The sequence below is a fragment of the Barbatula barbatula genome (genome assembly GCF_947034865.1).
Source record: "Barbatula barbatula genome assembly, chromosome: 19".
Taxonomy (NCBI): domain Eukaryota; kingdom Metazoa; phylum Chordata; class Actinopteri; order Cypriniformes; family Nemacheilidae; genus Barbatula; species Barbatula barbatula.
The window spans coordinates 17,512,348-17,529,753 of record NC_136782.1 but is presented as its reverse complement, the minus strand read 5'-3'; the positions used below and the strand labels follow the sequence as shown (position 1 = coordinate 17,529,753).

Sequence of the window (17,406 nt, the reverse complement as noted above, 5' to 3'; positions counted from 1 at the left end):
CAAAGTCGTGTCTCAGATTTATAACAAGGTATATCATCGTATACAAAATACGTGACACAAGCGAGGACACATTGCATTTATACTTAATCAATGTATCTACGTGTTTCTATCTATCCGACTACTCGTCTGATCTGTAGGGATCCATAGGTGCAGAAACAGTATGCAAACTGCAGGCAATACACTGCTGAGCGTGGGGGGCGTTTTCCCAGCACGGCAAACACTTGATCAGTACACCCAGCTGGGTAATGCAAACCCACATACTACATCACTAAACACAAACCAGCCCGGAGCCCAGAACAGTCCGTAGACTCTACTGGCAGCCTGTCTCACGCATTTGGACTGATCCTGCTGCAGCCGGTGGACATTTCTCCCCCTTTACCCGATTTGCAGATACAATTGAACTTGGTTTTATTAAAACACCCCCGTCCTCGATGACACAGCGCTCCGTTTAAAGCAGATACATGGCGAGTGTTCAGCCGGTGGCCACGCCGCTCGACAGGGAGCCTGCCTCCGGTCACAGGCAGCACGGATCCGCCGCCGCCGCCGCCGCGTCCTGCTCGGGTACCGGTGACACGATGAGGATGTCTTGCTCCGGGTCGGTGGTCCTGCCGGCTGGGGTGATAAACCCGTCGGTTCCGATACGGAATATCAAGATGAAATTCGCAGTGCTCGCCGGTCTCATTCAAGTCGGAGAGGTGGGAAACAGGGATATAGTGGAGACGGTGTTGAATCTGGTGAGTGTGACTTCGGCTGTGTGTTCACGGTGAACTTCCTGCCTGGATATAGTGTGTTAATGCGGAGTCGAGAAAGGCGACACACTTGGTTACGTTACGGGAACATTGTTACGGTAATATCGAATGCGCGCTCGGACGGTTTCAGATGTGTGGATGTTTGTTATCGGTAGTTTGACTCAGTACCTTTGGTTTGTGACGTCAGACAGCCTATGTTTGAACTTTTCCTATCAGTCGAATACACAATTTCTATAAAACTGTCGGTGTGGTATAGATTTGCGTTCTTAAAAAACAACTTTGTTGTGAGTTTAGGTGTTCTCCATCCACAGTCAAAACCATCATGCCTATGGACGTGGTGGAGGACCTTGTGTAGTCACACTGGGTTTCTTTCAACACGTTACTCATCTTCTTTCAGCATAAGTAGCTCGAGTTTTGGTTGTGAGAATTATACAGGTGCATCTCAATTCATTAGAATATCGTCAATATTTTTGGTCCCTCATTTCAGAAAGTAATACTTGATGGACAGATGAAATAAATGTACCCTCTCTCTTCTCTCAACATGTAGTGGTCTGGCTTTTCTTAGTAACTTTGTATCAGCACCTATCGTACTATCGCTCTTTTATGACATATCGCTTATTGCTCGCTGAAGTCGCTTTGGATAAAAGCGTCTGCTAAACGACTAAATGTAAATGTAAGTCCAATATATTATATAGATTCATTACACATAGAGTGAAATATTTCAAGCCTTTATTTCTTGAAATTTGAATGATCATGAAAACCCCAAATTCAGTGTCTTGGAAAAGTAGAATATTACAAAAAATGATATTTTAAACTGAAATGTCAGGCTTCTGAAAAGTATGTTCATTTCTATGCACTCGATGCTCGGTTGGGCCTCCTTTGCATGAGTTACTGCATCAACGTGGCGTGGCATGGAGGCCATCGGTCTGTGGCACTGCTCGGGTGTAATGGAAGACCAGGTTGCTTCGATAGCGGCCTTCGGGTCACCTGCATTGTTTGGTCTGGTGTCTCTCATCTTCCTTTGGACAGTACCACATAGATTCTCTGTGGGGTTCAGGTCAGGCGGCTTTGCTGTCCAATCAAGCACAGTAACACCACGGTCATTGAAACCGCTTTTGGTACCTGTGTGGGCAGGTGCAAAGTACCTGCTGGAAAATGAAATCAGCATCTCCGTAATGCTTGTCAGCAGAAGGAAGCATGAAGTGCTCTAAAACGTCCTGGTAGATGGCTGCGTCGATTGTGGACTTCAGATAACACAGTGGACCAACAACAGCAGATGTCATGGCGGCCCAAATCATCAGTGACTGTGGAAACTTCACACTGGACTTCAAGCAACATGGATTCTCCGCTCTTCCTCCAGACTCTGGGACTTTGATTTCAAAATTTACTTAATCTGAGAGGACTTTGGTCCACTGTGTTTTCCGAAGTCCACAGTTGTGTTGAATAATGTTGCCATTATTAAAAGTAAAATGGTTACGAAAATGTTACACCTCATATAAAACGATTTGAAATTGAAAAATCTCCTGAGATCTCCAATATTTCCAAGTATTTTTCTGAAGGCTAAGCAACTCCCTATCATGTGTAATGCTTCACGCGAGTCAATGAGATGATGCTGTCGGACGGCATTTACACAACAGGTCCAGTGTCTGAACCCACAGGTGTTGATGTTTAATGCACGCTTGGAAACAAATTCAAAGAGAGGAAGAGAGGAAGTTCCACTGAGTTTCAACTTCACCAGTACATATATATGACCCTGCATGGGAGCAAGAGTGAGTTTGCAGTCCTTGATCTTGCTCCAGATATGAATTACCACCTGTTTTGTCACATTACGCCAGGCGGTCATGATACGGCCCTCGGCATGTCAGGGCAAAGGCACTGCTGCGATATTCTGAGGCTCTGAGAGATCTGCAATGTTCTCTACAAAACCCAGACGTCTCTAGGGGAACAGCATCTTCATACAGACAAGCTAAGGCGAGTTTACGTCATGATAACTCATGATATGGCTCTTATGTCAGTACCTCACCATTTTGTGAGGTCATTTTGTGCTAGTCTGTCTGAATTAGATATGTCAACGTTATTCTCCATGTCATCGAGGAAGACATTTCTGTCCGAATTAATTGTAAACATTGATTTCCATCTGAATTGTGAATCGAAGAGTTTACAAAGACCCACACGGGCCTAAATGTTGCTTGAGAATTGCAGAATTGGATTTTCGCCCTCGTAAATAGTGCTGTGTGTGTGTGTACACAATTGGATGAAGCACAAAAATGGGAATAAAACGGTCCAGATGGGATGCCGAAGCTTCATGCACGCTTCAGCATTCATCTATCATGCTCACGATCATCCTGTCGTGGTGTTCACACCGTTTTTCTTGTCAGTGTTTCTGAAACGCGATGGATGAGACGAACAGTTGTGAGGTGGGTTTGATGTCTCGGTTAAGAATTGATCGCCCAAGTCTCTGGTGGGGAATGACTCCGAGTCGTGTAATCAAAATTGATCCCACTAGATTTAATTTGCTGGTTTTAACTGAGATAGCCGCCTGGCGTGACTTTATCGTACTGTTAAACCTCATCGCCGGGAACGAAACCGGCGAAGTTACGCTTGTCAAGACGAATGCACAGTATGCTTTCAACGCACATTAAATCTTGTCTACCCAATTTCAGAGAGACTTTGAAAAAGATACTCGGTCACTCCGTATGTGCGATATGTCACAAACAGCCCTTGTTTTGGGCAGGATGATGGAAAAGCAGGAACAAGAATTAGGCCCATCGGTCAGACGCGGAAGGCATCTATAGGCAGAGTTGGCTCAATCTAACAGAAGGAAACTTGGCAAACGGGAAAGTCAAATGCAATATGATATACATAACTATGTCCTACATAACTAGGTATAGAACTCCGGAGGTCACTTGACCCATTCTCTTTACACGACCATACTGGCAGGCAAGGACAGCTGGGAGTGAATATGAAATGAATGGTGCCAGAATAAGTTTCAAAGCAACAAGTTCACTGCGCACTTAAATCCAAAAGTCATAGACATGTACACAGCAAAACGTATAGATTACAGGTCCCTATAATGCCCCCGGGGTGTTTTAACGTGTATCAATAAAGCAGTAATTCTCAAATCTGACTAGCGTTTTCCTCCCAAGTTTAGCCCCAACTGTGATAAAACACACCTGAACAAGCTAGTCAAAGTGTTCAAGAACATTCGGGGCTGCGCAGATTCCCTGGTGAAAAAATGATATGCTAAGTATATTAGATTAATGCATACTTGCAGTCGGTCTAATGGTCAGTATACTTAAAGCGTGCTATTTTGTACAGTACAGTATATTTGAGCTGTAATTTAATTGTAGTAAAGTACCATTTAAAGTGTATTTAGTGTGCTAAAGTGGAACGACTTTAAGTATACTTCTTAAAAGCTATAGCTGGATTAGGGTACTAAAATAATTTCAACTGCATACACTGTAAATAATATTTATTGTCTCAAATAAAGGTTTTATTCGTTTTTTTCCCAGTTAAAACGGACTCCACTATAACTTGTTTAAAAAAAAGAAAATATACTTTATTGACAGCATAAAGCATATAATGGTACACCAGGGGCGTCCAAACTCCGTCCTAGAGGGCCACAGTCCTGCCGAATGTAGCTCCATCCCTAATCAAACACACCTGAAATGGCAAATCAAGATCTTACTCGGCAGACCAGAAAGTTGGAACCTTCAAGCAGGTGTGCTATGGCAGGTTGGAGCTATGTGTTGGAGTGAATGCTGGTGGTACTGGTTATGGGATCTGTCTGATGGTAACCGAGAGCAGTTCATTGCTGGGGTGACTGGAGTTACTCTGAGCTTTCCTCACACATCTGTCTTCTGGAGCCCACCACTCTGGCTCTTGGGTCATTTTCTCGTTGACACCGTTTCTACACCGGACACGGTGCGATGCGACGCGACTCAAGGAAGAAGAACCCATTAGAACATACCGTGTGTTGTGTCGCGTCGCACCGGCCGCGTCCGTTGTAGACATGATGTGAGGCTGAGATTGTTCTCCTGGCACCAGTGTGTCACGGTATTCACCTCCTTCTTCTTCTTTCAGTGATCAGTTCTACTACTGATCAGCTCAATAACATTTATCTGATATCAAGACAATTCAGTTATCAGATGTCTTTCCTAAAATCAACTTTAGTCTGACAGGTTTTGGTCCATTCTGAAAAAGAGACACAAGAGGTTTAGTTAACAGGCGTATAATGTTAAGACATCATTACATTTTTTTTATCTTTGGTTTATTGGCTATTGGGAAAAACAGCAACTCGGCAGACTTTATGTATTTATCTTAACTAAACTTAACTTGTATGCATAATATGATATTCTAGTCTTCATTGAAATGACTCGCCATGGGTTGTAGTAAGTCTTCCTTACAAATGTCTCTTCAAAACTTGAGCTCCTGAGAAAAGAATAAAGCAGTGGAGTAATCGGTCAATAAATAATCATTTATATTCATTTAAAAAACAGTTGAAATGGGCTTTCAACACATTACTTACTTTACGTTAACAATTTCTGAAAAAAAGGGAATTCCAAGCATGAATACTTGAACATAAATATCACACTCAAAGTTTACTTCAATTAAAATGCAGTTGGGGTATGATCTGGGGTATGAGGTAAAAGTCTCCTAGAAGAAACAGAGTTTCAAACCCATCATGTGACATAATTTCATGGAAAATTAATATAAATGATGGGTCTGTGTAAAGAAATGTGAAGTAAACGTGTGTCAGTATATCTACATTTCCACAAGTGTGCACATTTTTGGATTAAAGTTGAAATTAGTGAAGCACTGTCATTACAAACTCACAGGAACAGACATGAATAAATACGGATGTCTCGCGTTATTTTGTTCAGAAAGTCAAGAATCCTGATTAACTCTCATAAATGGACAAAACCAACGTTTCATGTTGCATCTACGTTATACTCTTGATAACTTTATTTGATACTGGACAGAGTTTTACAAGCCTTAAGAACGCATATTGAGAAACGACTAGTAACCTTGAAGATATTTATAATGAAAGCTATATAAGCTTCCACATTAACACATGATAACGTTATGTTTATTCTGAGCTTAGGCCGCAGGTCAATATTTTAAATGTGTGAGCCCTTTAAATTCATATGGATTTTGAGTGGTTAACGACGTTTTAGCATTTATTAGCGCTGAAAGTGATCCTAAATGTATCATTGCCGGGTTTCTCACTCAGTCAGGATCTTCCTATTTGTTACACTTGGACCGTTTTAGTTTAAACTCAGACCTGTGGGTGGTAAAAATGACTAGCTAGAAACATATAGAGGGCATTAAATATTAAACCGATCAGTCCCAGGTTTGAACTTACTGCAATAGAGAGACTTTTCAAACATGAAGCTGAAAATACACTTCGCACATCTCTGTGATCCAAGCCAACGGTTATTAAATGTTTTATGAAGAACTTTTAATCAAATATCGGCTATGGAAAATGTTTCCTCTGATGTTGTCCTTTCTGTATGGTTTTTGTACGGTTCCGTTCTAAGTTACAGTGTTTCTATAGTCACGGAAACTTAAAAAAATAAAGTAAAGACTGATAAATTTGTGGAAAGTAGACTAGTGAATATGCAGTTTTCTAGTGTAGAATGTCCTCCGTTTCCAACACAATCTCACAGTCTTTACGAGACTGCTTATTCTTAAAAATGTGCACGATCTCATTTGGGGGGGGACTTTAGATTATTTTAGTTTAATTTGTCATCTGTTAAGTGAAAACCCTTAGATACGTAATGTTGCACAGGAACAGAAGTTAGCATTAGCAAGCATCGCCAATGATTGTCACGGCAAACGATGAGATCGTGTAGAAATTCATCCGAAGATCTCGTTCTAAAAGGTTCATTAAAATCATCCGAGTACAATGGCCTCGTGTGCTTACTGTAGAGAAATATTTTACATTGGTCATTGAGCCGTGCTTGTGCATGGATGGCACTGTACAAAATTAAAGCGAAAGGGAACAGGGAGGATAAAGACATGAATTTGAATGGCAAATGAAAAATAAGAACATTAGTCCTTTCAGAGCAAGTCACTGTTACCTTTGTTTCGTGGAAGAAAGGAATCGTCCGAAGGGAAGGAGTCATACAATGACAAAAAGTTTTTACTAGTAAAACCATCTACGTTTCAGTTTAGTTTATATTCAGTTCAGTTACCCCGATAGCAAATTGGGTTTTCTCCATTGAAATGATCTTGTTTTAAGGATGTTTTCTACTAAAGAACATTTCCGATGAAGATTATTTTTTTTGCTGCGTAAGCTTCAGTTTTTCTTTGAACCACATTCATTCCTAATAATTTACCTTTTTCTTTTCCAACAACTTCAGGCTTGTGTTACATCCCGAGGTTTTGTTAGGCAAGAGTCACAGTTTCTGCAGAATTGGACTATGATCAGGGGTCACTCAAGCCTTTCCTGCTAATACACTCCGCTTACAGGAGGACGCGGTTTTACCCCTGACAGGCAACGTGGTTATTAGGAGAACACTGACTTCCCAGTGTTTCTTGGAATGTTCTTCAGAGCTTACAATAATCATCAAATGAACATTGGGTTGAAGGGTATTTCCTTCAAGAATGAATCGTTCAGTCCTAAAAAGTATCACAGAAATTGTCTTCTTATCCACATTGTTTTTGTGTGAGGAAGTGTGACATTTAAGCTATTATTCATTGTTTTTTCCTCCAGTGAGCAGCTGCAAACCGAAACACAGTCACTGAGAACCGGATCAGACCGATTTGTGAATGACTCATATTGGTTAAGTGAACTGAATCAACCAATTCTTTGAAAATCATCTTATTTATGGGCTTTTTGTCCTATTTGAGTTTCCCATTTTTTCTAAGAAGTTATATTCAAATGTCACCACTAAAGAAAGGTAATAATATGCATATATATATAAAAACATAAATGATTTTAATATTTGAATGACGGTTCCTTTAAATTTTCTTTTCACAGCATTCACCGTGCCGTGATTGTGGAATCTCCATGATAGGTCTTTTTATCAGTGATGACAAATAATGTCCTCTGAGGTTAATGTTGATGCCTCCTAATTCCTTTCAACGGTGCGAATCCAATATAGAGTCTTTCAGAGACGCAATCGGTAACACATTTCTATCATATCCACGCAAGCGACGTTCAGCGGCAGAGAGACATTGTGCATGTTCTCAATCGTGTGCTACAAGCCCGAGTCTTGCCGGTGTGTCTTATCTGGCCTAATTAAGAAGTGCGCTGTCATTAATCTTCCTCCGCCACCGAGTCTAAAGTGAAAGCTGTTACCAAGATAAGGCCAAAAAAAGCACAAGAGTTTCAGCCTCTAGGTAGGTTTCAATGCTTGGATCATGTTAAATAAGGTTAATGTGAATGGAAACCGTTTTGTGGCGTAATTGTGCCGTCTCTGACAATATATCTGCCTCGTATCCATGTGGATTGAATTATGAATGCAATAAAATGTCTGAAATGAAATGCTGCCTGTTAGGATGAACCCTAGTGTATCTCGTCTACAATCATTTGGAATATGTCACATTGCAGTGCTATTGATGACTTATCTCATGGCAATTCACAACTGTTTTACAAGGTGTCTAATCTCTCTAGATGTATTCGGAGGATCTGCTTTCAACCCAATGAGGGACATTTAGGGGTGGGACTTATCTAATATATTTGAGTTCATACGACATTGCAGTCTTGTAAAGATCAGCTTTTTATAATCGACAATAAAATGTAAACAAAATTCCACGTTACGATAAAGGCGGGACCTACTCTGCAAAAAAAATCGTATTAAGCATTTTCGTCTTGTTTTCTTGTTAAATGTGCAATTTTACATTCAAATGCAATAATGATGTACATGCATGATGATAGTAACAAACGGCTGCCTGTACATGATCCTTACATACACTTGCATTCACACTTTCTTCCAAAATTTGCATTTCTTAATGTTTAATGTGCTGAATTCAGAAGATGGATGGGTTTGGCTAAATACATTGGCTTCAGGCCCTGTGGCTGACTAGGCAAACCATCCAATTCCTTATTTCTGTCACTGTGAATCTGTGACTTGCTCGGGGGGCAAAATCTTACTCGTAGCTAGTGTAAAAAGTTGCGTTGGCCTGCGCTGATGCCGCCTGCTGTGCTGAGAGCCGTAAGATTCTAATGAAGCGTTGCCCAGCGTTCCTCTCACTGTCCTTGATGGAATAGAGGTTTTAAACCTGAATGTATAAATGGGCTGTGAGGAATCGGCTAGAGCAGCTATTTTTTGGAGGTCAGACATGCTTACTGGAGGAAAATTGGTAATGAGTTTCATGCTTGTTTCGGACACCCCATTGGGATTGGTGTTTGCATGGATTAACAGTTACCCTGACTGCTGATAAACGGAGAAAATCTGATGGAAACATGAAAACCTCTGTCAAAACAGTCATGGGATTTCTGTTCGGTTGCTGATGACATGAGTTTTAACTATTTTAGGTGCTTCCCCGGATTAATATGGAGAGACAAGTAATGGTTGATTTCTTTGAAAAGTGTCAAAACATTGCTATTTGCCTGTAAAGTGTCTTTTCCTCTTTTTATTGACATAAAAAGTTAAGGATTACTTGCATATTTTCTATTAACGTTATTTCCCATATTGCACAATAACCGTTGTGTCTACTTATTGTTTTATTTACTAAAGAAATGAAATGAAAGTATTTTGTATTAATAGCATTTTTAGTGTACTCATTCTTTGTCTAAAATTTGTATCAAGCACCTTCTTAAAGTCTCACCCTTGGAAGCTTTTTCAGCAATATTGAAGTCATTTCTGGGATCTTACTGGCTGCTTTCTCTTTATTATTCAGTCAAAGTTTCCATTTCAAAAACACGTAAAAAACATTCACATTACACGCATACACATTTTTACGAAAAGTTTTTAAAAATCATAAGAACCGTTTCAGTCAAGCAACCCTAAACTTTTTTTCTGAAGGAATGCGTCCGTCCTTAGTAAGCAAAAAGGAGACTTATCATTAATAATTGATTTTCCTAACAAAGACTAGACCATTCACGATCCTCTTTTAACTATTAGCCGTATGAAGAGTTAACATTTACCTGAGCTAGTCATTGGCACAATCGCGTGTCTTTCCGTGAAGGTTATTAATAGGTTAATTGAAAACCAAAATTCGAGAACCTGCAAACTCCAGCCTAAAGGTCTATTCCAAAGAATGCCGTTCATCCAAGATTGCAGATTGTGGGTGATGCAAATGTGACCTTATGGTGAGTCGATATGTAAAGATACGCAAGACTAACAAGGCAGGAGAGGAAATAATGGCTATTAAGGGATTCGAATATGTAACAGCTGCTGAACCAAATGAAATCTGCTGATTTCATGGTGAAATTCGATGTTTAGTCTGTGAGTTGTGGTTTTTATGCGTGTCTGGTGGGTCCTGTTGGCATCAAGTACAAAGTGTAACGTGTCCAAATCATTAGTCACAATCTTCTGGTGCTGTTTTTGGGATGGTACACAGCAATTACATATTTCCCCTTATCTGATCGGGAAATGACATACCTAATCCTGTTTTTTTAACACGGTATGATTTTGATTTGATTTGATTTGATTCAATTTATTGTCATTACACACATACAAGTACAGTGCAACGAAATGATGTCCCTACATGTAGTTGGCTTTAGACCTTATCTGTTTCATCTCAGGGGCGATCAGGCTTACTGTACTGATCGAGTGGACACTGACCATGTGTGTCATAAATTGAATATGTGAATACAGTTTCTAAAGTCGTGCTCTTTAAGAAAGGGAACTGTAAGTGCGATTCATTTATGATGTAACTGGTGTGCGTTGAAAATTAAGAGATGAATAATTAATAAAGGGTTTTTCAGAAATGCATAAATGGAGGGTGTTTAAAACTTCTTGGATTAAAATTACTTGGATGATAAGTAATGACTGGTGACATTTGAAATTGTTCCCCATTTGTTCACCAGTGATTGCGCCATTTCATTATTTCTTTACCCACGGCCTCGGTACATAATTCCCTGAAAAAAAGCTACTTGCACCGCAAATTACATGCATCAATATTTTGTGAGTCTCTTTTTTTATTCATGCTGCAATCCATATTTTTTGGGGTTAAAATAATCAAAAATCTGTTCTTCAGCAAACGCATAAAAGTGAGTAACTTATTCCAAATTGTTATAATAGAGCTTATATAATCATTTATAATTCAAGCTGTTGGGTAGGATTTAGCAGAAAATGTCTATTTGATGTTATTTGTCTTGACCTCAAATATGAAGAGAAGTACATAAAATAACCTGCAGTTTTGCATTTCAACAGAGATGGAGACAAATATCACAGATTCAGAATAAAGTTCTTATGCTTTGTGATCCATAAGGCAGATTAATCAACCCGAGTTTTTTGAGTTATCTGCTTTAATAATGGATCGTATTTTCTGCTTTTGTGAATTTATTTCTATTACATGTTGTGTAAATATGAGTTTGTTTGATTTCAGCAACTTTGCTTGCATTTGATATAGTATTATTTATCAGCAGTATTGAAGCTAAATGAATCATTTAGGGCCAGATATACTAACAGCCTGCGACAGCACATGCTACTGTCCGTATTTACTGAACATGCACAGTGAAAGTTTGTGCTGAAAAAGTGGGGACACTCAAGGCGTTTCGTCTTCAGATGCTTTGAATCCTGCACATTGCTCTTATAAGTGAAAGTAAACATGATAAACGCTTCATGTCTATAAAAACTGAAAACATCCTCTCTATGATTGAATGCCCAAACGTGTCATGTCTTTACAACGTGCACATTGTTTTTATAAGTTACAATACAGGGGACAAACGCATCATATTGAAAACTTGACCCATTATTAGGGGTGTCACGGTTCACGCATTCGTACCGAACCGTCACAAGCTGTCACGGGGAAAATTCCAAATTCAGTCATCATTCCTATGCCCTGCTCCATTTGAAGGGCAGAGCCCTTGGAGTTTAGACTTTGGAATGAACGGGGCATTTGCGTGCCAGTATGGCGACGTTTGGAATGCACTTGGCAAATCCAACAATGAATGGATAAATTTCCCTATTATCCTTAGCTGTTGTGTTCCCGTGATAACGCAGCACGGTGTGCTTAAGCAGATGTCGCTGTTTTAATGGCAAAACTTAATTGGCCTCAATATGACGACTAGATTCGGAATGTTACCTGTGACGTTTCGGTACGAATACACATACCGTTACACCCCTACCCATTATGAATCCAGCATTCTACTAACATTCGTTTGTGAAGCATCCCAGTGTACATTGACTTCTCCCCATGTCTCCTGCACATTCCACAGCGTCTTCCGAGGTTCAGGAGTAAATGAAGACTTATGTTCAGTCTTGCATCCATCGACATAAACCTTGTTTGTTTACATAACATTCATGCTCACTGTAAGTAGTCCAGCGCAAAGAAACTGGCGGACAGTGTACAACTCGATGATGGCGGAGGCAGAAGTGCATCAGCAGTTATGGGCGGGGCTCAATCAATGTGACATCGGGTTACTGAGGGAATGCCAACAGCTCGTTCAAGAGGACAGTTAAGGTTTATTGGGGATAAAAAAATGTATAGGTGGATTTTTATCATTCTAGGGGGGTTCTGTACACCCACTCCTGACACACAGATATGTTCAAACAACATTTAAAAGTGCATTTTCTGGATTAGGGGGCGTTTAAACCCTGCACTTATTTGTGCTGTCCCGCATTGGAAATGTCAAATTTATTTCTTTTGTGTTGGTCTTCATGGGAATTAGATATTGCGTCTGTGTTTTTTAATATGCGCACTGTTAGTAAATCACCTGCAGAAATGTCCTCTTCCATCAGCGTGTTTAGGAGTGTGCACCATTCCATCCTGTTTTGATCTCTATTGAAAATCAAATCGAAAATATTTTCCCCTCAAATGGATCTTGATATATATTTAAACATATATTTAGCCTACATGATGAAATGTCTCTTTATAATTCTCTAACTGTCGTTACATTACAACCCAGCCCTGAGAAGATGTTTAAAGTAAAGCTGATGCTCTGTGCCTTTCATGTCCTTCCTCACCGACTCTGATCTCCGAACAGCAGGCGTGAAGCAGCGGCGTGCGAGCAGCAGAGAAAACAGCTCGCGTAAAGCTGCGGACCTCCGGGAGGATCCGGGGCGAGCCTATCTCACCCTCTGCCTGATCCGTGCCCTCCGCACGCCGAAGGATTTAGTGCTGATGAAAAGCTGACATATTTAGAACAATCAGGGATGGTAGCATCCTCGTCAGCCTGGTCTCTTCCCGAAGGGCAAGATTGTCTCATATCAGTTGCATGAAAAGATGTCCATTTATTACCAAAAGCGTGTCTTATTTTTGGCTTGAGAGAAAGATTTCGTTCTTTGTGATTGGAGCGCACGGCTTTTGTAGTTCCAGAATGCATTTAAAATTCATGTTGCCCCAGTTTCGCCTCTTGCTGCCTAACAGCACATCATAGATAAGGTGCCTCCAATCGTATACATTGGGTGATTTATTTACAGTGCTGTTTTTAAGATAAAACGTATGATGTTTGTGTGGGATCTTCTGCTAGAGTTTAGCTTCTTCTCGGCAGAAATAAATTTGACATTTCAAATGCGGGACTGTCTTAGAACGGCAAGAGAAACCATACCGCCTCAAACCTTCCCATTTCCTTTTAAACTCTTCCACTCACCGAGAAAGAGTTTTACATTTGCAAGTTTCGCATTCTGGAATATAAACTTTTTTTGCTGGTTTTAATGAACATGTCATTGTGAGATTTTTCTCGCTTTCATGGTGCGTTATCTTTCTGCCATAAAAAAGAGCTTTGTGTATTCCGCAGAGACTTTATGAGGTCAGAGGCTAATGTAAAAAGCTCCGGCTGCGTTATGTTGATGCTACCTGCACGACTAGCAGCCGCTCTTGTTAGACCGCTCGGAAACATCCACATGCCCACAGCGGCAATGCTATATTTGATATCTGCTGTATTTTTGTCCCTTTGAAGCTCTTTATTGCTGGTGAGTCATCACCCTTGTTCAACTATGTGGGCCTAAAGAAATGATGCTTGTGTGTGTTTTTGATCCATGGTCCGAAGATGTTTTAGCTCGATTTTGTCTTGCCGCATCATAACAGAAGATCTTGCTGGACGTGATGTCACGTCAGTCCTTAACATCTATTCTAGATTGCATTTGCCCCGGCATCAAAATAACCTTTGAAATCTTACAGTAGAAACTCAATCTCTGAAATGCTGATTGAAATGTGTGAAGGAAGAAATGGATCAGTTCTTCATCTTGACTTTAACTGTCTTTACTGATTAAGTCGAAAGAAACGGTCCCCTTGGAATCTTAAAAAAATAATAAGGGAGACAAAAAAAGGTTCTCAGTCATGTGTGATTCATACATCATATGTCTCGTGATTTGCATTAGAATAATCTATTCGATTTTATCGCCTGTTTTTTGTCACATTCCACATTTAAAAATGTGACATTTTTGACAGCGCATGGTGTCAGGGATGCAGACGCCTGCGATGACATCATATTTGTAACCGTCCACCTCATCACTTGCACAACATCACAAGTCTCTGAAGGTCATTTCATGTCATCATTGGCACCTTGAAGCTCTCTTGGAAACATGCACATGGTGTTTGTTTGTTTATGGATGGCACAGAGGTGATGTCAGTAGTAGCTCATTCTTAGGACATCACAACTAACTAGAACTGGAAATCAATGAGCTCTTTCTCAGTCTGAGCGTAAATCTATCAACCCACCAGCCTCCTGGAAGCTGTGCAGATGGCCATCGCCATGGAGACCTACATTTTCATCCACCAGAAATCCAAACACTTGTATGTCTAGAAAAGGACACGTTTGGCACTTGAAGACTGTGTCTATGTGCGTGTAATGGCGGGTTTTGTAAGACATCATTCATTTGATCACATGTACAGTGCAATTTGTAATAATAAATAAAAAGATGTAACCTTTTTCTTGATCGAGTTCACGCCAAAGTGAAAATGTTGTCATAATTTATTCAGGGGGTTTAAAATCATTACTCTTTCTTCTGTGGAACACAAAAGAAGATATTTTGAGAAATGTTTCAGTGGTTTTGTGTCCATACTTTGGAAGTGTTTTGGGACCAATGTTGTTTGGTTACCAACATTCTTCCAAATATCATCTTTTGTGTTCTGCAGATAGAATAGTCATGCAAGTTTGCAATGACACGATGATGATGTTGCACGGTATTGGACCTTTTGCACAGCTTATAAATCGTCTTGCTAGTGTCATTGGTCGAGCTTTTGTACTGTTTGATCCTGTTTTACATAGCTTGTTTATATGAGACTACATAAAAAATAAGTGCAAAAAGTAATGTTGAGGCACTGTTTAGTCAGACCAACATGTGCATTATTAACTTTACAAAATCTGCAACAAAGCACATGAGAATTTATTTGGTTACACATTAAACCAAACAAAATGACATTCAGTGAGTCAATCCTCCCAGACTTGAGTTTCTTATCAAGAATAATATGTAATCACACTTATATATATGCCACAGGGACTCTGATCATTCCAGTTTGCCATCTGCTTCATTAGCATGAGTAGTTTTCTGTTAAAATCGCTGTAATTGCTTGGAAATACGAGCTGAAGTATTCAGTCAAGTCCCATTGGATGTTATTCTGTTCCAGCGCTTCTATGTCAAAAGCAGAGTTTTATTTGCAATGTTAAGTAGATTTGGCATGGAGGGAAATTTTCTCAGTTTCAGTAGCCGTCACACCTCCTCCACTGATGAATGAGGCTATTGTCTCATTCTTTCATGGAAGAATTGTAATACATTGTGAGCAGATTGAAATGATGACTCTATTTTGTAGATTTATAACTTGGTTAAGAAAGAGTTTATATGCATTGCTGGATCAACAATGGTGTCTGGGGAATTAGAAAGTTGTGAAGTCTGAACACTTTGCCTGAGTCTTCAGTCGGAGCTTTTGTTTGGCTGTTTCTTCTGTCACTTGTGAACTTTTACCGAATAAACAGACTTAAAACACTTTTCATGTTCCTGCTAGTTTCACTATTAAATATGAAGTCCTATCATGGGAGAAATAAGTTGTTGTCTTCTGATCCGTAATTTTTCTACACTACAAATATAATTTCACATTCTGTGGGGGAAAGACAGATTATGTTGATTCTCGAATTCATAGCAAGATACATTGATAAGTGATACTGATAAATGAACATATAATAATAATAAGTTATGAATAATCAATTCATAATAAAAACGTATTATTATTATGTCAGGACACTTTTAATGCTACCAAGCAAAAAGAAAATATGAAGTATATACAATTGAATTCGTATAAACACCTATAGAGAGATGAGCGTGTTATGGTTATACAGTATGTGTGTGATGCTTTTTTGTCTTATTTGTTTATTGTTGCATATTTTTTCCACTTTGGGAAATTCACTTCAGTGCAAATGTATTAAAACTCTGAAAGTGATTATCTTGTCAGTAGGAAGCCACGTCTCAATTTACCTGTCACATTGTCTCATTGAAATTCCATATGCGGCGTGCATAGCAAATGAGCCCCGAGTTCACCGCACATAGCGCGGTAAATGAGATTGCGGGTATGGCTTTTATACAGTCTGTTTTTGTTAGTTACCTTTTGAAATGAGTTCATATAACCTGCACCGTGCATTTTTATGATATTTATTCCCTATTAAAGTCGAGACGCATCAATTTCATGCAGATACAGAGGCATGGAGACATTTAACAGGGACTCAAGGAAGCTGTAGGAAAGCCGCATAACACAGTCTGATGCGTCTGCGGGGGGTTTATTTCAGCAACTGTTCTGAGATCAGAAAGGTGACTAAAGATGCCATTAATGTTTAGCGCTCATAAGGTTGACACGGAGGTAAAAGCAGAATCAGACGCTGGGTGACGAATTTCATTTGTAATGCTCTGACAGCTCAGTGCTAAACCACATTCATTTAACCCCAAATTCTACTTTATTGCTTTTTCCTTGGTCCATTTGAATGTAAAATACAGTTGAATCTATTCAGACCTGTATACACATTTTGTTCAGTCTGCGGTCTGCTCTTTAAAGGGGGGATTTAACGCTGTTTCATGCATTCTAGTTGAAAACGCAGCAGTTCGAGTTCTTACACAAACAAAAAAGTATGAGCATATAAGCCCGCTTCTAACAACATTGCACTGGTTACCTATTAAGCAACGCATTAACTTCCAAAATCTTACTGATTACCCATAATGCCCTACACAGTTTAGCTCCTCAGAACCCGAGTGTGCTGCTCGTGTATCAGTTGGTAATACCCAGAATTTTAAAATCAAGTGCCGGTGGTAGATCCTTTTCCTATCTAGCCTACATTTTTTACTATGTTTATCGTTTTTTTATTTAGCCTGGTTGTGCAAGAACTGTCGAGCTTGTAGAGATCAGAGCAGTTTATGCCAGAGGGGAACTGGTTACCCTGGTTGGGTCTGGGTTCTCCTGAGGTTTCTTTCTCGCCTTTGGAGTTTTGGGTTCCTCGCCCCGTTTGCATACGGTTTGGCATTGGTTGCCTGACGGGGGGGGGATGCTGCTGAGATTAGCTTTAGAATTGAATGTTTTCATATTTATTAATACAACTTTAAAATATAACATTCTG

The 17,406-nt window shown here is 39.8% G+C and overlaps 1 protein-coding gene across 1 annotated transcript in view; it reads left to right on the top strand.

Annotated features, from left to right (window-relative positions):
- Positions 1–251: 251 nt before the first annotated feature.
- Positions 252–17,406, top strand: part of nbeab (neurobeachin b) — a 208,719-nt gene continuing 191,564 nt past the window's right edge. The window contains exon 1 of the mRNA XM_079481818.1: positions 252–734. Within this exon, the coding sequence (XP_079337944.1) occupies positions 462–734 (273 nt within the window). The 5' untranslated portion in view covers positions 252–461. The remainder of the gene's footprint in view (positions 735–17,406) is intronic.